The sequence below is a fragment of the Phyllostomus discolor genome, chromosome 4 (genome assembly GCF_004126475.2).
Source record: "Phyllostomus discolor isolate MPI-MPIP mPhyDis1 chromosome 4, mPhyDis1.pri.v3, whole genome shotgun sequence".
In the NCBI taxonomy this organism is placed as follows: Eukaryota; Metazoa; Chordata; class Mammalia; order Chiroptera; family Phyllostomidae; genus Phyllostomus; species Phyllostomus discolor.
Window position 1 is genome coordinate 183,977,355 of NC_040906.2, and position 22,244 is coordinate 183,999,598.

Here is a 22,244-nt window from a genome sequence, read left to right on the forward strand (position 1 = left end):
ATAGTTCTTTGATTGTTCAGTAATATAAATCAGAAGACATAACAGCTATAAAATATTGAAACTATTGCAAGATTATTTTGACTTACCAAAAAAATAACAAATTCACAGGTACTTAGTCAAGTTTTTCCTTCTACACAGCATTCACTATCATTTAAAAATTTTTATTTTTTTTTTAAATTAAACACTGAAATCTTACTGAGGGGGAAGGGTGGTATAAGGGGACTAAATGGTAGTGGAAAAAATACAATAAAAAATAAAATAAATAAATCTTATTGAATGTGATAAATATACTGAAAACACAAAATTTCTAAAAGTCACATATATGGGTTTTTTGAGATTTATTTATTTATTGTTAGAGAGAGGGGAAAGGAGGACAAAAGAGAGGGAGAGAAACATCGATGTGAAGAGAAATATTAGTTGGTTGCCTCTTGTAATTACTCTGACTGGGGGTTGAACCTGCAAGCTAGGCATATTCCCTGACTGGGAATCAAACTAGCAATCTTTTGCTTTGCAGGATGGTGCCCAATCAGCTGAGCTACCTTGGTCAGGGCACATATATACTTTTTTGAGAAAATAAAAATTAAGAATTTGTTTTTAAAATGTCTAGCATTAACAAGAGATAAAAAGGAAAGATGAAACAAGAATATTTCTTGGTGATGGTTACATAGGAGCTTTCTTTTCTATTCAATCTACTTTTATGTGCATTTAAAAATTTCCACAAATTACCCTGGCCAGGTAACTAAGTTGGTTACAGTGTCATCCTGATATGCCCAGGTTGTAGGTTTGATCCCCTGTCAGGACACATACAAGAATCAACCAATGAATGCATAAATAAGTGGAACAACCAACTGATGTCTCTCTCTCTCTTTCAAAAATCAAAATATAAGTTTGAAAAAATTTTTCATAAATACTTAAGGAAATACAAATCAAAATCACAATGAGATATCACCTTACACCTGTAAGAATGGCTACTATAAAAAAATATAAGAAATAGCCTTGGCTGATGTGGCTCAGTGAATTGAGTACCAGACTGTAAACCAAAAAGTTGCTGGTTTGATTCCCAGTCAGGGCACATGCCTGGGTTGTGGGCCAGCTCCCCAGTGAGGGGTGCGTGAGAAACAACCACACATTGATGTTTGTCTCCTCTTTCTCCCTCCCTTCCTCTTTCTCTCTAAAAATAAATGAATAAAATCTTTAAAAAATACAACAAATAACAAGTGTTGGAAGAATGTAGAAAACAGGAAACCCCTATACACTGCTGTATATTGTTGGTGAGACTGTAAATTGGAGCAGCTGCTAATTTATTCAAGAATAGAACTACTATAGGACCCAGCCATTCCACTTCTGAGGATTTTCTGAAGAAAGTGAAAACACTAATTGAAAAGGTATTGAACCCCTATGTTCACTGCAGCATTAGTCACACTAGCCAAGACAGGAAAAAAAGCCTAAGTGCCCATCACTTAGTATGAATGACTAAAGAAGATTTGTACACACACACAGAGTGGAATACTACTTAGCTCTAAAAAGAGTGAAATCTTGCTATTTATGACAACATGAATGAACCTTGTGGGAATAATGCTAAATAAAATAAGTCATAAGAAGAAAGGCAAATACTACTGGGGTGTCCAACCTTTTGGCATCTCTGGGCCACACTAGAAGAGAGTTATCTTGGACTACACATTAAATACATTACAGCATGTAATCACAAAAAATATCATGTTTTAAGTAAATTTACGTTTTTGTGTTGGGCTGCATTCATAGCCATCCTGGGCCACAGGCAGCCGTGGGCCACAGGTTAGACACCCCGGTATACAATTTCCCCCATGGGGAATCATAAAAAAGAAAAAACCCAAAGCAAACAAACAAAATAAAACAAACACAAATTCATGTATACAGAGACTGACTGGTGGTTACCAGAGGAGAAAAGGGTCGGGAATGGGTGAAAGGGGTGGAGCAGTCAACTGCATGGTGATGGATGTAAACTAAACTTCCGGAGGTGATCACTTTGTAGTGTACACAGATGCTGAACTGTAGTGTTGTACACCTAAAGCTTACATAATTTAAAAAATGATGGCCTGATTCAAAACTGGAAAAAAATCTCCATAATAAACTGTTTTTTAAAAAATGGAAATCAATAATATATACAATATTTTACTCATGTACCTTAGGTAATAAAACTTAAGAGGGGACACAATTAGCAAACAAACAACAAAAGATAGTCACAGACACCAGTGTTGTTTGGTCATTCAATGACGTGCAAGCTAAAAACAGCATAATGCTTTTTAAAACTGTAAATCTACCTAAAATGTAGAAAAGAGTTTGCTGTGCTAAAAGTTCAATTGTGATTTAAGATAAACTTCATAAATAATTTATTTCAATTTCTTCATCATATACAAGTAAACTGATGGCAAAAGAGACCTAATTATTGTCATCCCACAATTGCAGTTAGTCACAGAACTGGGAAACAAAAAACAAAACACAGATTTCCAGCTTCTAAATCCAGTGTTCTTTCCAGAGAATCACACTAAAGCCCTTAAACATAAATTAGACATAATTCATCATCACACTGTTAACTATTTAGAAAAACTTACTTCTTTTTCTGGGTACAGAAGGTCAAAGAGTTTCATGACAGGGAGGAAATCAGCCAGTGCGTTCTTCTGAATGCTTCCGGAAATGAATTGCAGGAGAACCCACATTAGGTGATCTCTGCCTTTAATCAGTCCTCGCCCTGCTAACTGTAAAAGATGTTTAAATACACATCTACACAGCCAGTTACAGAGATGGATGCAGTAAAGTTTAAAGATGTGAAAATAAAAAGGAGAAACCCTGCTTTCTGAAAGTTAGCATCTAACTTTGACATTTGCTAACTACTTACTCTCTAATTCAAGACACACTGAGGAAAGCCTTTTAAATTATTTTAATATATAACTTTCTTCCCTGACCCCTATAACAACTATGCATATCAAAAATTAAATGTTTTTTTAAAAAAAAAGAAAAAACAAAAAACAAAGTTAAATATTTTAGAACATAATTAAGTTGATCATGTGTGCATGAGAATCAAGTTTAATGGGATAATTACTATAAATATCTCATCAAAACATGAGGAATACTTTATTATACAAAAAATTTAATGTAAAATTCTCAAGCTTTTCAGCCTTTTAGCTAAAATCAAATATAATTTATAATCCTTAAGGATTTGTCATCAAAAAATATTTTTTCTGGTTTTCCATAGTTTATAACAGAAATTGATGGTGGGGTGGTTGGGGCTAACTGGGGTTGAAAGAATTTTAGCAATTCTCTTGAAAAAATTTTCCCCAAATAGTCGATGCTGTAGAGATGTTATAAATATAACACTTAGTTTATTCCTATTCAATGTGCCTAAAACCTTATGACTAAAATCAACTCATCCCACAAACTTACCTTCCAATGTATTTCCAGTTTTACGTTCATTTTCTTATCTCCATTCACTGCCAAGGTAGATACCAGTGAGAGATCCCAGACTGCTCTTACTTTCCCTGTTACCTACAGTCTCCAAGTTCTATTCAACTCAGCATGCCTGATCTCTGGCTCTTCCTCCCTCTCTTGGTTCAGGCCATCTGCATCTCTCACCCAGACCAGTGCAATAGCTCTCTTAGTAGTTTCCTTGCCTCTGATTTTGTCCCATCCACATCACCACCATCCTTCATGTGGCCATTAATAATCTTTTCAACTTGTCTCTGATGATGTCATCCCCTTCCTCATTTGCCTCACAAAGAAAATCTAAACTCCTTAGAACAAACACATGGCTGTATAAAGTCTTGCCTTCCTGTCTTCCTTATCTCACCAACATGTTCCCCTTTATATTTTATTTCCAGTTCTTCTATACTTCTATCCTTCTCCAAATGATGATCTTATTGCCATGGAAGCACTTTCCCAGCTTTTCCTCTTGGCAAATTTGTGTGTGTCCTTTTAGTGCCACTTCAAGATCTCTTTGATAAAGCCACTCCTATATCCTTAATTGGGACTCTTCTTCATTCCCTTCAGGGAAACATATTTTCATTGTGCAAACTATTAAATTATAATCAAATTATTTATATCTCTATCTTTCTACCTGTAAGGAGCTCATTGAGGGTTCTATAGTGCCCTTTCATCTTGTATCCACTGATCCTTGCACTGTGAATATATAGAATGAATGACCAAATCCAGTTTTTGTAATGACAAGAAAGTAAAAAGTTAAGAAACCACTGAACAAAATAGAAATTAGGACTCAGAACTTCTGCCAATGCTGAAAGCACTAGGCACAGTCCATACCAGTCTCAAACATACTAATCAGCAGATGAAGCAGCCCTAACAAAGATTTAGTACTAACCTTCTGATGAAGAGACAGAACCATATGTGGAAAACTTGCAAACTGGAAGAGCACAAAGAAAATGAGCTGACTTGAGAGATGCTGCCATAGGAGTTGACTTGTTCCCCCGTCATCAAACTTCTCCTCGGTCTCGGATCGCTCCATGGCATAGACCACCAGGTCCACCAGCTGGTCCTCCAGCACAGGGCAGCGCTGCTTGTGCTGTAGGGAGGAGATTAAATACAGTATTCCAAAAGCCTCCTGGTTAGTTTCCTAAGTTACCAGTTAATGGGCATTATTTGTAACAAGAGGCTGAGAAGCATGAAATGAAGTTGAACTTAGAAAGTTAAGGTTAGATTTAGTCTATTAAAGCTGCATCATGTTACATTATCATAGAGGATGAGTTTCATTTAAAAACCTGTTTTTCAGGCCTCACGAAAGACAGACTTCCCAATAACTTTTGACTTTCACAACAAACATCATTATTTCAATTTGACAAAAGGACCTGCACAGTAGAACATTTTGTTATTTATCCTTCGAAAAAAGTTAATTTAAAAGGTATATGATATGGAGATAACAGTATTAATTTTCAACCTAACTCAAAATATGAAAACCCTAGATTTTCAGGAATCAAATATTGTGACAGGAGAGCAAAGAAGTGTGTGAATTTATTTTAAAGTAACCACAAGTTTACTCTAACTTTATACTCAGAGGTATACCTAAATAGCTGCCAGATTACTCATATCTCTTTTTGATCCTGATACTGAAGTGGGAACTTCCTCTACAAAAAAAAAAAAAAAAAAGAATAAAAAAAAAAGAAAAAAAAGAAGGTTTCAAAGTTAATCTCTGCTCTTCTCTCTTAGAAGTCAAACATAATGCAGCTTTAATTGTAAATTAGACTATTTTAAAATCTAAAACAAGAAAAAGAACCGAGTTTAAACACTAAAAATGAGAATGCAACTTCCCTTTCTAGAGGCAAAAAGATTTATGCTTTTTAAAGTGATTTAAAAAATGTATTTTACCAAAGGATATATGTTAAGCCATATTTTATGCATTTTCATATTTCCTTAATAAATATGTTATATGGCTTAATAGCAAGGCAGTTACATGCCTTTCTAGTGAATACAATTACTAATATACATGCTTTCCTTCTAAACTTTTGATGTAGTTATTAGTCTTTTGCCATGAAAAAGGGATATGATTTCTTTAAATTTAGGGAAAAAATGCAAAATGGGGACGAATTTGGAAAAAAACAAAACATAATGAATAGCATCCCCTCTTTTGCATGCTCTTTGCCAGCTCCAAACTTGTAAAGCTCCAGTATAGCTGCACTTTCTTAAAGCATGCACATAAAACAAACATCTATCCGGAACAGTAAGCATCAATGGTTGTTTCATATTTTTTTCCAAAAACACAATGCCATGTTCACAGTTCAACCACATTACAGGTTTACAAATAGCAATATTAACACCACCAGTTGAGACTACAGTACTTTTCCTCCAAATGTAATTATCATTATGAAGCAGAGCAAAGTGCAACAGACAACACTACAAACTATTTCTTAAATCAGCATGCAAAACTACTGTGTACAGGGCTTGAAATTCACTAGTTCTGCCAACCACCAACAACCTAAGAAATGTTTCAGACAACACAAATTTAGAGTGAGATCATTCAAAGTTATATAAGAGTCGGAAAAATTCGTGAAAAGAAGTAAAGCCATTATTTCCAGTAGGAATTTTTCATTAGTGATGGGAATTTGCTTCTAGTTTGGGAACTAACCAATTTGTCACCTATTCCTCCATCCATGATGATCTTTCACCAATCTGCTTCAGGAAAAGAGAGCAAACTAAATAAAATTGGTTTTAGCATCTGAGTCATTTTGGAGTTGCCCTTTTTAATATTAGCTTTTAAAAAAAACCTGGATTTTTACCTACAGATTTTAGGGGTGTAGTGATGGTCATACAGTTAATGATTTAAGGAGAAAAACAAAAATATTAAGACTCTGATAAAGTAGGAGGATAGTTTGACAAAGTAAAAAGGAAATTTACAATTAAAGCTAATGATTTTTCAATACATACCAACTCAAGATTGTATGCACATTTTCTGTAAAGAACTAGATCAGTAAGGATCTCCCTGAAGCCTAAACGCCCAGTGTCTGAGGGCGGCAGAACATCTACCAGAATTAACTCTGTATTTACCAGGTGTTTGGGTTAAACCAAGGATATTTCTTAAAACATTAACTTAAACATGTTTCTTTGTTTACTTGCCCATTTTAATAATACCAAAAAAGAAAATGATCTGTGCTACTACCTACTTTAAAATGATGGTAAGTTCTGCTTTAGTTTTCCATTACTAAGATAAGTACATTAAAGGTAAGACTCTCCATCACATAGGCTATTGTACAAACTGGAACAAATGAAAATTTGCAAAGCAGTTAAATGGTCTGTAAATAAAGGTTAATTATTGATCACTAGGATATGATAATTCTGTAAGCCAATGAATACTATGTTTATGATTACCCACAACTTGCTTTCTGAAAACTTTTATAAATTTGTCTTCATTATATAAGCATATAAGTTGAATTAGTTTATTTATCTATAAGCATATTTAGTGAAAACCTCTTTTAAGAATAAGAATCTAAATTCAATATTTTAACAATTCAAATTCTGTATAATAGCTCAAACTATATTGGAAATATTTTAAATTTTCAGCTTTCATTGAAAGCTGAAGCATTAAGAGAAACAATAACATTAACTTCCCCCCATGCCCCTGACTCTTTACCACCATTATGGCACATGGCAAATGATTCAGCTTTTTTCAGGCTTAGTAACCATATTCTAGCTAAGTGGCCTCTAATACTTTTATACAACAGTTCTGGTACCATTTCTGTGGTGACATTTTAACCTATTACACTTAGGTGGACTTAAATTAGTTGAAAATCATTATTTCAGGGCTAGAAAACAATTTTAAAGCAATACCTATTCAGGACAAGGTGAGAAAAAATACCCCTTTGCATATCATTTATTCTATTCTCCGCCAGTAAGAACTGGAACACTATGCTAGTTAACACCACTTTCAATGGTGGTTCAAAGATACACAGTGATTAGTCTAGTGCTTCACTGTCTCAGGATAATGAGAGTTCATACAACACCACATAAGAGCTTGAGGGGTATGTTCTGTGATGCTGTTATTCAGTAGAAAGAACACAAACTTGTGTAAACACACAAAACAGTATTCTTTCACTGTGAACACTCCACATTGCTGGTCACAGAACTGGGCTATTTATGACCTTCTAAATGTGAATGGTTTTAAAAGAAAACATAGCCCAATTCCTACTGGAAAATGCAATTTGGACAGCTCTTAAAAAGGCTTCAAGCTTTCATTAATTACTGCATTGCTAGAGAAAGGACAAGAAAGTACAGTGCAGGATATAGTTTTGTAATGATAAGAGATGTGGTAAGATAACTCGCTAATTTTTAACCATATGCACCTTATACTGTGTGTTCTCATTTTTTCTCTACTTTCTAGGTGGTAAAAATAACATATCAAGTCAACTCAGCATATATCTTCCATCTACAAGTCCATTCACTACAGTTTTCTACCAAACCACTACTGATGAATTGTACATTTTTTACCATATTTACTCTTCAGTGGGACCAATAATAATGTTCTGTCAGCATTTCCATTATAAACTTTATTTTTTATGGATTTATGTCTTAGTCATAAACTTTTTTTAGGTTGAAACTTGTTATTAAAATGATCAGATCAGAGATACTCTTCTCTGAGTTGTTTTGTCAATTTTTGGTTGAGGAGAGCTGCCCCCCAAAAGCAAGCAGCTAATGATAGCTAAGGCTATCTGGGGGGAAGTACTCGCAGCTCAGATGACCATGGGAACATTTATCCACCAAACTGTAAAAAAATTGAGTCAAGTTTGATTTAAAGTTCACTGCAAAAAGTAGTTTTAAGACACAGCATGAAGCATTCTTTCAAAGTTAACTGAATACTTACCTCTAACTCAAGTGAAAGCTGATCAGAATTAATGACTGGGCATTTAAGATGTGAAATTGACAGACTGATTACATGAGGTAACTGTCAGATACTGGAGTGTGAAGCAGTTTCATTTTCACATGTACAAAGGCTAGTCCAAACAAGGAGACTTGGTAAATTTTTCAGAAGAAAAAACTTAAAATAATAAGAGATACTGCTACTAGGGTGAGGTTTGGCATGCAAAGTTTCAACACTGAGCAAGTTTTATGGCCAAGCTATATGTCCTTAAAAATAGGGCTTTATCAATGGAAGCACTGGCACAACCTTCACTATAGTATTGCAAACAGCAACGCTATTTTATATAACCTGGACAAGAACGTCTTTTTAAAATAAAAAAGCTGGTTTATTTTAATATGTTGGGCTCAAAAATTTTTAACAAAAATAATTGGAACCACTATTTTGCTTAAAATCTCCAAGGTGAAAAGTCCGTTAACAGACTTGGGACTGTATAAGAGTTTGATTTTAAGTTGGGCCACAGTGTTTTCCTCCCACCTGAGGTGAACTTCACCTGAGAGGAGCTCACTCGAGGAGGAGGACACCTTGGCAAAGACTGACAAAGAAGGGTGTCTGTTAGGCAGGTGTGGGGTCACCTAAGAGTGTGACATTTCTTAGAGAATCCCCAGGTTTCCAAAAAAAACCCTTCCCTGTATAAAGTTGACCACTCCAACTTTTCAAAGTAACATATCTCTGTTAAAGTGCTTTTTTTTTCCTTTGTTTTGTTTTTAATTTGTTTTCTTTTTTAAGGCAAAGCAATGTAAGTATTTTTATTGATGTTGTTATTTATTTATATTTTAAAAGTCTGGAAAGATAAAGGCCACCATAAATCTTTCCATCTCTAAAAATTCTGCCAGGCTAGCTTTAGCCCTAAAGCATGAAAAACAGTAAAATGGAGTGGGAAGAAAAAAAAAACCGTCAAAAAGTGACAGGCTTTATTGTGTACCAGGTGTTGTCTCTTTGTGAAAAAGAAAAAAAAGAATATATTAAAAAAAATACCAAAAACCAAAACCAAAAACAATCCAACAAAAACAACTCTCATATCTCATATCCCAAGAAGAAATTCATTGGAGTGGCCTTGGTCTCAGCATGGTCCTGCCAATTTCAAGCCCCGACCATACATGTATTCTCTAAATGAAATCAGTGGCTACAAAGCGGCCAGCGTATCGTTAGTCACAATACAACAGTAAGGTTGTGAACATACCTGAGCAATGTTCAAGGTCTAGAGCATTGGAGGATGGGCAGGACAAGACAGGACAGAACAAAAATAAAGGAAGAAAAAAAGAAAAGACAAAACAGTGACTATGAGGCCAGCCTCAAGGAACCCAGAGTCAGCATAAACCCTCCCACATGTTAAACCACCAAAAAACAAACACACGCCAAAAGAAAAAAAGAAAAAAAGAAAAAAAATCAGCAATGAGGCCATGCTGAAGATACGAAGGGTTATAAAAAAGGATACCCAAAAACAAAAAAAGTCAAAAATTATGGTTAAGTCATGTGTAGGTTTCTCTGGCAAAAGGTATACTTGAAACTGGCCTTATAGAAAAAAAAGCAATGCAAAATAAACCAACTTTTAAAATATTTTCTTTTTAATATAAACATTCTTAAAGCAATATATATATGATAGGAATAATACATTGTTGAATAAATTAAGTATTTAAAAAAATCACCAAATAGTTTTTAACTGTTTTGCTCAGTTAGCTATAGCAAAGAAAAGAGAAAAGAATAGTGCAGATTCTATGCAGCATTTACTAGGTTTCCAGCATAGTACAGTACCTGCTTATTTAAACCTAGCATATTGCAGACCATATCCCTGGAATAAGGCTGCTCCAAAACATATCTCAACAAAGCAGTCTGTGGTTCAAACAGATCCTTTAAAGAAAATAAAAAACAAAATTATTGTTTCAAGGTCAAAAGTAAATGTCAATTCAAGTAATTTGAAATTGGGATCAAAAAAAGCCTCCAAAAGCACTTGTTACCTGCACACAGTAGGCAGTATCTAGTGAAAAAAAAATCATAGGATTTTAGTGCTTGCAATTAATCTATTCCCACCCCTTATTTAATAAATGATAACTGATGTGAAAGGACTTGCCCAAAGTCATACAGAGTATGAACTTAGCAATGACTTCAGGTAGTCACATGAAAGTCATTAGCACCACTATAAGGAAAGGATTTTCTTAGAAATTGAAACAAAGAGAAATGGCGGCAATTCCCAATCACTCTTACACAAGCGCGAAGACTTGTTTTCCGAATTTGGAGAGGACAAACGACTTGACAGCACAGGGTTTAAGAGTGCAGGTTCTGAAATCATGTGTCTGAGCTCAAACTCTGATTCTACCACTTCCCAAACAATGGGTCCTTAGTCAAGCTCTACCCACTTTGTGTCTTAGTATCATCATCCATAAACAGAGATATTAAGATGATAATTAAAAAAATAAAGATCTCACAAAGTAAAGTTTTCAGAAAACTACCTGGCACATAGTAAGCACACCATAAATTTATCTGTTTTCATTATTATTGCTATCAAGATGACAATAAATTCCATCCAGCTTACCACTTTTTCACATTGCAAAGTTTTCTGATGAACATGCCAAGAGCCAAGATTATAACCTCACTTTCACTATTTTCCTGTCTCGCTTTTGGACAAGTTTCCTAATTACTCTATATAGTGCTTTTGACATGAAAAATTACATGAAACTTTTACATGAAAAATATCCAGTCCTCCATATACCCTGCTCTGTTATTACTCCAACCTCCAAGATAATATAATGATCTATCAAATGTCATTATAGCTTGTCTCTACCTCTGTTTCACTCTATTAATATCTGTGGATTTTTTTTCTTTGAGAATTTCTATTGCACTTTTATCCCATACTCCCTTTATAAAAATCTAACAAATAGGAGATTCACTCTTCAAATTTTATGGACATTGCAAATTCATTTTTGGTCCTCCCTTTGTAAGGGAAGAATGAAAACAAGGAATCAATTTAAAAAGTCAGCTTTCTAATGCCAAGAGCTTTGCCAGAGGTGGGACCACTGGAACATAAACACCTGAAATACCACAAACCACAGAGTTTACTTTGATTCTGGAATCACACATTGAACCATACACTATCTTTCTTTAAATATTTACTTCTTCAGCTCTAGCCTGGTAGATCAGTTGGCTGGAGCATTGTCCTGATATGCCAAAGCTGCAGTCCGATCCTTGGTGTGGGCATATTTAAGAATCAACCAATGAAAGCATAAATAAGCAGAACAACGAATTGATGTTTCTTTTTCTCTCTCTCTCCCTTCCTCTCTTAAAAAAATCAATCAATAATTTTTTTTTAATTTTACTTCTTCAGTCTATGATTTAGCATCACACATTATATAATATAGGACAAAGATTGTTAGCCCAAAGTCCCATTATAATCAGCAACATACCTTATCGTATGGCAAAAGGCCTTTCAAAGGAAAACGAAGGGTTGCAGGATCCAGTTTCCATGAATTACAAATGGCGCCCGAGTTATTGACAACCGGCAGAAGGCTGCAGCGGCCTGTGTGTATCACAGAAAGTGTTTTCAAGTAAATATGAACACAGCAATGCCTGCTCCTTCATTTACTATGTAAATATTTCATGAATATCTATGCTGAGCCAGGCACTGGTTCAGAAAATGTTTTAATTAGATAAAAGTTTGAAATTTTTCTTTGATTGTTTTTTCTTCGATTATCTTTAGTCCAGGAGGTTAGAGACCAACCTGTGAGGTTGTGAACATACTATGGGCCTGAAGGTGTCCACAAGTCTGACACCAATTTGCACAGGCCTCCCAAGCTCAAAGAGGTGGCATTTACCCAAGTGTCTAGGACGGAGGTCAGCAAACTGTAATCCATGGGTCAGTCCCAGCTTGCTACCCATTTCTGTGAAGTTTTATTGGATCACTGCTGCTTTTGGACTACAATGGCAGAATTGAGTCCAACAGACTAAGTGGCCCACAAAACCTAAAATATTTACTGTATCACCATTTATAGAAAAAGCGAACAGACCTCTGATTAACTTCAAGCATGATGTTCCCAAAGGCCTTTGATGCAGCATGTGACGGCCAGCACACACACCCAACTGCAGGATGAATATTGCCCCCTGGATGGCCCGTGGGTACCTCAAGCTCCACATGTGCTAAGCTGAACTCATCAACATACTTCTTAAACCCACACCAGTTCTATAATTCATTAAATGATATCAATATCCACTCAGTCACAAGAGCTAGAAGCCTGGGAATTATCTGTCTAGTGTTTATTCAGTTTATTTTTGTATTTCAGAGTCCAGAACAGCACCCTGCTCATAGGAAGCACTGCCGACTGAATAATGGACTATATTCCTGGCCAGTTCTGAGGCTACTGTGCTTATTGCAAACAGTGCCAAATCACCTTATTTTAAAAAAAAATTCTGAGAATCCAACAAATTTGAAAAAATGGAAAATATAATACATGAAATAGCAAATAGAGAATTGGAATGGGCTTGAAAGAGCCTTATAGTTTTGTGTATTGTGGCCAGAGGGGCAGGTCTGCAAAGATTTCCAGCTGCTTAGAGATTCATGGTGCTTTACTAGCTCTATTAAAAGTTCTCTCTGGTCACCAGGAAATATGTCTTCCAGAATAGTTCTATCTGAAGCTGGGACCTAGTCCAGATATCTGTTTTTCCACCCTTTATTCAGTACACAAAGCGCTTGAAAACAAGTAAAAGGCTATTATTAAGCTCCTAAAGAGTTACTAAAATGATGAACCACCAAGACATGTATAGATACTGTCAACTTTGTTCCACAGTCAGACCTTTAGAAATCACACACTGTCTAGTATGTTTTAAATCATAAACCCACCACAGATGGAGTTTATCCTTGCCGTGGGCCTGAAAGTATCCACAAAGTCGGACACCAGGTTTCCAAGTAACTAAAAGCAAAACAAAACAAAAAAACAAATAAGTATAAAAATAAAATCAAGACTGCTTTGAACAGGATGATCAAGTTACATCAAATGAGACAATATGGAGAGATTTAGTATAAAGCCTGGCACATTAAAATTACTCAAAGGTTAATTCTCTTGATTCCTTCCAAACAATTACTTACCAGTTTCTCTTTCTGTGAATTTAGCCAAGTCTTACCACAATGTCCTAAGCTATTTGATGAAGCTATGTATATTTTATCACACAGTATATAAACTGTTTCAGTAGGACAGCAGAGAAATGAAAGAAGTGATAAAAACACATAGTATCCATGGATAAAAGTGAGCATTTAAAAAATAAGCATAGCCCTGGCTGGTGTGGTTCAGTAGATTGGATGCCAGCCAGTAAAACGAAGGGTTGCTGGTTTGAATCCTGGTCAGGGCACATTGCTGGGTTGTGGGCCAGGTCCCTGATTGGGGGAGACATTGATGTCTCCCTCCTTTTCTTTCTCCCCCCTTTCCCTCTCTCTAGAAATAAATAAAGTCTCAAAAATAAGCATAAAAAATAAGATCAATATAATTATTTTTTATGAAAACTGCTATTAACATTTTCAAAAAATATCAAATTTACCCAGTGTGGAAGTTTTCCCTCAGGATATAGTTTTCTGATTTCTGTGACTGCAAAATAGGCTGGCAACAAACAGGCATTTCTTTCCAAGATATACGCTATAACCTAAGAAAAATAAAAGGGCAATATTGTTATTTTTGACTAATCCCTTTAAATGAATTTAAGTATATTTGTTGTTGTTGATCCCTTTAAATATAACAATTAACAAATATATTAAAAAGTAGAAATACTATTTCATTAATTCCGAGGGCTTAAAATATAGCATGAAGGAAGTCATTTATATGTGAAGGATCTCTAAAAATGAAGATTAATAAACAATGAAAAGGTCCTGGCTGGTGTGGTTAAGTGGATTGGGTGCCGGCCTGGGAACTGAAGGATCGCTAGTTCGATTCTTGGTCAGGGCACATGCCTGGGTTGCAGGCCAGGTCCCCAGTTGAGAGTGAGGATCAAATAACTGACATCTCTCTCACACATTGATGTTTCTCTCTCTTTCTTCCTACCTCCCCCTTTTTCCAAAAGTAAATAAATCAAATCTTTAAACAACAAACAAATAATGAAATGGATTGCTGATGTTTGGTGAATAACATTGAAATGCTTTGAGTATTGGTAGACTCCAATAGGAGAGCAACAGACCCAAAGTGACATTTCTTGCAACATTAGTCACAAAGCATAAGGATTTTTTAAGTGGTCCGTAAGCTGACATCTTGTAATGGCTGAAAATACTTTAATATGTATATTGTTGTTTTTACAATTAAAAACCATGAATTCATTAAAATGTAAAAAAGTAAAAGAGCATCTTTAAAACTCAAAGTGATTTTGGGCATGCTGTACCTCTAAGGGAGCATGCCCACGCCTTTCTTCCTTCGCAGGCTGGCAGCTCCTAAACTCTCAGGGTCCCCATGAGACTTGCAACGGGCAGCGGCAGCTCGTCCCGGGCTAAGCCCTGAACCCAGCTCCAAGGCCCCTCTTCCCTGACTTCCGGTGCACCAAGGCAGCCCACCCAGGCTCTGTCCCGTTGCTTCGCTTCTCCTAAGCTCTTGCATGTTTCACTGTCCCCCACTTTAATAAATGTACTCTCAAAATAATAAAAGAAGTGATATTTTAGAAGTAAACAAGTAGAACATCCCACAAATTACCCTAAATTTTAAAAGCACGTAACTCTGTAAAATACTTTTTGGAGGCGATGACCAGTGCACCGCAGACGGGTTCAATTACCTCTCGTGCTGTTAGAAGCTGCTGTACAACGGCTGAGCTCACTGTGTTGGGAATTGTCAAGATTTTCTCCAAAATTGCTTTTAAGAGATCTCGAACACCCTGATCAAAAAAAAAAAAAACAAAAACAACAACAAAAACAAAAACAAAAAGGCCAGTGTTAAAACTAGGTAATGTTCCCAGTTCTGATGTCCCTATCTCAGTTCCACAGGCGCCTTCTCCGCGCTTTCATTTGAAAGGGGCCCCAACATCATCGGAAACCCAAAGTCTCTGCTTGGCACATTCCCTCCTCATCATAGCAACATACTCGCCACCTGCATATTTATGTTGGGAGAACAGAAAGCTGCAGAAAATGTTGAGTAATTTTAAATCCTTTTAGAAAATAAGCAACACAAAATAGATTTGGTAAATACTTCACTGCTCCCATGTGAAATTAAGATATTCACAGCTGAGAAATTAATCTGGCCTGGAAGTGATTATTTTTATAATTAGGAAAAAATACCTTATAATCCACTCCACCGATTATTTTCCGAACCAGTTTAAATGTTAGGGCCCAAAGTTGTGTTCTTTCCCATTCGAGAGTATCAGAGTTTATCAAGGATTCACAAACCATCCTAGAAAAAAGAATACCCATTCCAATTACAAAGACAGAAGTTTGCAAGTTTTCTAATAGCCAAGGTCTTTATACCCTGGTCTTTATGACATTTGTCGTAGTAAGTATTTTTCACAGAAGTACATTATTTAAGCACACTTTTAAAAAATTATGTATAGTATTTTACACATTTTACTCATATAAAAGAATAAACACAAAGTAGAATTAAATAATACTTATTGTTTATACTAGAAAGAAATCTATCTAAAGAGAGATGGTTAAATGTTTACTCTCTATTAGCTTGTGGCAGACTGTATTTTTCCAAGATGGCTACAAGGTTTTTGATACTCATGCCCTTTAAAATGCGGCATTGATATTCCTCCCCTGAAGAGGCTGGAGGACAGTCTACATTCTCTGCCCTTAAATCTGGACAGGCCTAAGACCATGGCAAAAGGGATACTGTATGACTTCCAAAGCAAGATGATACAGCTTCTACCTGGCCCACTTTTGAATGCTTGCTCTTGGAGTCCACCATGCTTTGAGAAAGTCCATGTCGCACAGAGGGGACATGTGCAGATTCCAGCCAATAGCCTCAACCGAGGTCCCAGATAATAGCCTGGCATCAACCACCAGACATACAAATGGGGAAGATTTTGTCATGACTGCAGTCCTAGCTACCCTCTGACTATAATCATGGGACTCTGAGAAAAAAACTGCCTAGTAAGCCCAGTCAACCGGCATTAGCCAAGACTGTTAATAATAAAATGATTATTAATTATTTTAGAGCACGTAGTGTCCAGATGCAATGAAAGTTAACTAGAGCAAACTCTTCAAAGTAAGTGATTTTAGCCCCTGGGCTGAAAGGCAAAGGCAGCCTGTTTCGGAGCCTTTAAATACACACTTCTAAGAATACTGTACCCTAGCCCTGGCCAGGTAGCTCAGTTGGTTAGGGCATCATCCCAATACACCAAAGTAGTAGGTATGATCCCTGTTCAGGGCACGTATAAGAGACAATCAATGAATGCATAAATAAATGGAACAACAAATCAATGTCTCCTTCTCTCTAAAAAAATCAATCAATAAAAAATTAATTATATTGTTTCCTAGAAACCAAAACCTGAGGTATTATGAAGAATTGCTTGTTTTTTTTTTAAGATTTTATTTATTTATTTTTAGAGAGGGAAGGGAGGGAGAAAGAGAGAGAGAGAGAGAGAAACATCAATGTGCAGTTGCTGGGGGCCGTGGCCTGCAACCCAGGCATGTACCCTGACTAGGAATTGAACCTGCGACTCTTTGGTTCGCAGCCCGCGCTCAATCCACTGAGCTACCCAGCCAGGGAGAATTGCTTGGGTTTTATAAAAATTTATTGATTGATTTTAGGAGAGAAAGACACACACACAGAGAGAGAGAGAGAGAGAGGGAAACCCTGATTTGCTGTTCCACTTATTTATGCAGTCACTGGTTGATTCTTGTACGTGCCCTGACCTGGGATGGAACCTGCAACCTTGGTGTATTGGGGTGATGCTCTAACCAACTGAACTACCCAGCCAAGGGTAGTCCCTCCAGCCAGGACTGGAGGATTGTTTGCTGAACCTAACTTCTTTCTTCATTCCCATACCTTTTACAACAATCTTCACCAATTTACAAGCATTAATTAAAAGAAGAAAATTCTTTAGATTGCTCACACCTGCCATTAAACATACCTGGGTGGAAGAAGGCCAGTCTCGACTGCCATTGCTAAGCAGTCATAAAGAAAAGAAATTCTTTTAGGGCTATGCTGGCCATGAATGAATTTAACAATCCACTGGATGCATTGTTCATGTGATTCCTGGAAAATTAGAAAGTGATTATATTTTAAGTCTAAAGTTATATCTTGTAACTAACAGACAGCTAATACAAAGTTATATCTTGTAACTAACAGACAGCTAATACAAACTACCTGGGAGTATATCAAGACTATGAATGAGATACTCTACTATAAACATTTGTGGATGAAGACAATCTTTAAAAAATAAAAAAATTCAGATTTAGTACTTTAGTTATATTAAGCTTAAAATCTTACAATTACATAGGTTAAACTCCCACCATTTTTATTACATAGGACCTCCAAAATGAGTAAGATATCATTAACATATTTGTGGTCAATAGAAAACTCTAACACAGATTGTAAAAGCTACTGTAAACAGAAACCTATTTAATGGCAGATATAAATATTCCTGTCACTGGGGGGATAAACTCATTATGGGTTAGTACATTAGCCTCATGAGAATTTAGTGTGAATTGACTACCTAAGAGCCCAATCAATATGAATCCAATGACATAACGCATCTCTAGACTTACATAACATGGAATCAGATACACAGAGGTAGTACCATGTCAAAGTCTGTCTTCTAGGATACCCCTGAGAACGGCCTACATCTTGTTCCTCTGCACCACTCCTGTCCCCACACACACTTCTATTGTTGAATGTATCATGCTGATTTAGAAATGTACATTTTCTTCCTAGCTCCCCATTAGAATGTAATCTTCTTGAAGATAAGGGCCATACTTTACCTCATAACATGTTTAACGAATTATTTAAAATTTTAAATGTTTTGGAAAGATGTTCACCATCACTCAGAGAAATGCAAAATAAAATTATACAGAGATAAAATTTCTTACACTTTAGTTTGGCAAAGATCAAAAAGTTCTTCTCTGGTCAGGTGGCCCAGTTGGTTGGAGCATTGTCCTTTGCACCAAAAGGTTGTGGGTTCAATTCCTAGTCAGGGCACATACCTAGGCTGCAGCTTCAATCCCCGATCAGGGATCATATGGGAGGCAACCAATGTTTCTCTCTCACATTGATGTCTCTGTCTGTCTCTCTCCCCCTCTTTCTCTTTCTCTAAAATCAATAAACATATCCTCCAGTGAAGATTTAAAAAAGCCTCTTACCACTTAATTGCTAGGCTACTGGGAATATATACTCTCATATATTGATAGTCAGAGTATAAATTGGTGACCCTTATCCATAAAAATTGCAAATAAATATACCCTGTGACCCAGCAAGACTACTTGAAGGAATCTGTTCTGTGTCCATACATAATACCATTCATTCTACATTGTTTAAGGTAGAAAAAGGTTAGAAGCAACCTAACTGTCAGTCAGAAGGAGTCTAGTTAAATAAAGAAAGGTAAGGCCAAAAGTATATAATATTATATTGCAGGAAAGGAAGAAAGGCTGAAATTTTAACTTTTAGTGGATTTCTATAGAATTACTTTCAGAATTTATTAAGTGGAAAAAAAAACCTCAAGGTGCAAATGAACAGAGTACATAGTATATGATTGTTCTTATTTTTTTTTTTTTTTGGTAAGATTTTATTTATTTTTACAGAGGGGAAAAGGAGGAAGAAAGAAAGGGAAACATCAATGTGTGGTGACCTCTCATACATCCCCTACCAGAGACCTGCCTCCCAACCCAGGCACATGCCATGACTGGGAATTGAACCAGTAACCCTTTGGCATTCAATCCACTGAGCCACACCAGCCAGGGCCTACAAGATTGCTCTGTAAAAGTGATTCTACATGCGTAAAATACTTCTAGGAGAAAATAAACTGCTCATACTGGCTGCAGGCAGAAAAAAGAACAGGCAATTAAGCAAAGAGAGATGAAAGGCAAATTATTAATCCAGTCCACCTTTTTGTACTTTTTGCATTTTGTACCATATGAACATATTACCTATTAAAACATAATTAAAAGACCTTTAAAAAAATGAATGTTTTGTCACTATCTGATCCATGTCTGAGTAGCACGTCTTACCACCAGCACCTCAACTGCAAACATTTACCTGCCTGTAATAAATCATAAGAAGAAAACACGTTACTGGGACATGAGTTCTTCAAGGGTCACACATTTTGTCTTTTTCAAGGAAACATTTCCTAGTGACTGTGCTTTGTTACTAAGTTTTACTGTTCTTTTCCTCATTTCTATTATACCTTTATATCCTTATTATAAAATCATTGTATTCTTATTGTGACATTTTTGTATCTCTAATATAGTATCTTCACTATATTGTACCAATTCTTTTGTTGAGAAAATAAATGAAATTTTTATCCTTTATAATCCCTAACACAATTGTTTTCAACTACACCAAATAAATCAAAATAGGATAAAAATGGCATTATATAATCTAACACGGGGGAGATTTTCAATATCTCCCACTTCGCTGGCATCAACTTGACTTCTCCCTTTTTTAAAAAAAAATATTTTAATTGTTGTTGCAGTACAATTTTCTATCTTTTACTCCCATCCCAACCCACCCACCCCTCCCCTCCTCCCTCCCATTTCCACCTGCCACTAGTTTTTTATCCATGTGTCTTTTATATTTGTTCCTGTAAACCCTTCCCCTTTTAGCCCGAAATTCCCCTGAAATTCCCTCTCCTCCTCCTCAATACAGACTCTCCATGGGAAGAATACTAACTGGAAAAATGGAAACCAGAATGGACAAACCAAAGATGATGACAATTTCATCTCTTCCTTCCCAGAAAACCTAAACAGCAACATCAAAGTAAATATTAAAAAAAGAAGGGGTCAGAAATCATCAGCTGAATGTATTAAAACTGCAGTACTCACCTGAGGGAGACCACCCCAAAACTGTCTGAAGGCCCCCAAACAGCTAATTAGCTTTGTTTTTTCATCTTCAGGCGTGTCCATAAACATTCTACAAACAAAAATCACACTACCATTACTTGCCAGTAGTTTGAAAAAGGTAACTCAACCTAATCAGAATAGTTATAAACCTCCAAGGCAAAGAAAGCTAAGCAAAATCTTACAAAGATACATTCGCGTGAAAACACAAAAATCTGCCATGCAAATACTCACCCAGGGAAAGCCTCTTCTATAATTTCTGTTTTCTGTAAAAAACAAAAGAAAAGACAATGATGTAAATTATTAAAAAAAAAAAGAGGGGCCTCGTCGAGCAAACTATTACAATGTAACATTGGGCAAATCATCTTAATCGGCTCCGTGCAAGAAAGTAACAATACCTGCCTAGCCTGTCAAAGTGGGAGCTGTGTATTTTAAGAGGACTTGGAATTTGACAGCAGTTTGAGAATCGCTAAAGCTACACACACACACACACACACACACACACACACACACGGTGTCACAACAAAGAAGAGAACCGGGAGAGGATGTCTGGGAAGGTCCCTAGATCCGCGGCTCCCATGTGTCCCCCTCGCCGCGCCAGCGTCCTGGATCCCCGGCACTCCACTCACCACCACCTCCTCAAAAATGCTTTGTAGTTGCGTCTCCATCTGCACCATGGCCCCCGCCCTCCTGGGCGCCCGGCTCGCGGCCGGCTGTCAGGCCAGAGCTCCGGCGACGGATCGGCGGAGGGGCGGACACGCCCGCAGGAATCCGCAGGTAGACGGGGTCGCTCTCCACTTCAGACACTCCACTGAGACAATTCTCTCTGCGGCCCAGCCAACGGCCGGGGCCTGCACGGAAGCGCCGGGAAGTGTCTGGCGCTCGCTCATTACCAAACCCCCAGAAACCAGGGACCCAGCCAGATGGTTCCGCTGGAGGGGAAGGGCGCCCTACGAGGCAGACGAGAGCGCCCCCAAGCGGAGCCTAGAGCCTAAGCCACCCCGAGGCGTTGTCGGGGGCAGGCCGCCACCTCCCGGCTGGAGGGGGATTTGCGGCAGCCTGCAGACTGTGTCGCAACCTGAGTCAACCAGATGATATCTGTGAGCTGCTGACTTGTAGCTCTGTCTGACCTGTAGCCTGGAAACAGGAGTTGAAGCCACACTTTCCTGGACCCTAGGGACCGCATGTCTTCTTAACTATGGTAACCCCAGTAAAGAGCTGAACACACTGCAGGTTTTCAATGAAACTGGAAAAAAAAGAGTAAATGAATGCATCATTGTTGCTTTTCAATTAGAATAATAATACATTTTAAAATTATAGTAATCTAAAAATACTTATATTTATCAGTTACTGAATACCTATAGGCTATTTGGTAGGGGGGAGGGGGGAGCAAGGTGACAAAGAGGAAGGCTAACTCTCTGGCGTGGTCAGAGCAGATGTCTAAGTGCACTAGCTGGTGTGCCTCCACCACTTTATCGCTTCAAGCATCAGTGCGACAGGTTCTGGGAACCTAGTCCAACTTTTTCAAGCTGATTTAGGGGTCTTTTCTTTATCCTCAGGTAACACCTTTGTGCATAACTAGTAAACTACTTCAATGATGGAATATTTTTTCACTGTTTGCTCCATACTAGACACAACTGGAATCATACAGTATGTACTCTTTTGTGTCTAGTTTCTTTTATACAATATTTATATTTTGATATTCATTTATGTGTATCAATTTATTGTATGAATATACTACTGCCCTGCCTGGTGTGGCTCTGTGGAATGAGTGCCAGACTGTGAACCAAAGGGTTGCTGGTTCAAGATTCCCAGTCAGGGCACACGCCTGGGTTTTCAGGGTAAGTCCCCAGTTCGGGGTGCTCAAAAAGCAACCACTCACTGATGTTTCACTCCCTCTTTTTCTCT

At 37.0% G+C, this 22,244-nt stretch overlaps 1 protein-coding gene across 3 annotated transcripts in view; it reads right to left on the reverse strand.

Annotated features, from left to right (window-relative positions):
* MED23 (mediator complex subunit 23) overlaps positions 1-21,322 on the reverse strand; it is a 46,079-nt gene extending 24,757 nt beyond the window's left edge. The window contains exons 1-13 of one of the 3 annotated variants that reach the window (XM_028508775.2): positions 20,966-21,322; positions 20,571-20,602; positions 20,322-20,409; positions 17,417-17,541; positions 15,624-15,735; positions 15,125-15,223; positions 13,913-14,014; positions 13,221-13,290; positions 11,791-11,903; positions 10,145-10,240; positions 9,573-9,590; positions 4,349-4,549; positions 2,592-2,735 (exon numbers count right to left, since the gene is read on the reverse strand). In XM_028508775.2, coding sequence (XP_028364576.1) covers positions 2,592-2,735; positions 4,349-4,549; positions 9,573-9,590; positions 10,145-10,240; positions 11,791-11,903; positions 13,221-13,290; positions 13,913-14,014; positions 15,125-15,223; positions 15,624-15,735; positions 17,417-17,541; positions 20,322-20,409; positions 20,571-20,602; positions 20,966-21,013 — 1,248 coding nt within the window. In that variant the 5' untranslated portion in view covers positions 21,014-21,322. Of the gene's footprint in view, positions 1-2,591; positions 2,736-4,348; positions 4,550-9,572; positions 9,591-10,144; positions 10,241-11,790; positions 11,904-13,220; positions 13,291-13,912; positions 14,015-15,124; positions 15,224-15,623; positions 15,736-17,416; positions 17,542-17,652; positions 17,716-20,321; positions 20,410-20,570; positions 20,603-20,965 lie in introns of those variants that run through there. The other 2 variants (XM_028508776.2, XM_036024731.1) reach the window with 2 other exon arrangements.
* Between the last annotated feature and the right edge of the window lie 922 nt (positions 21,323-22,244).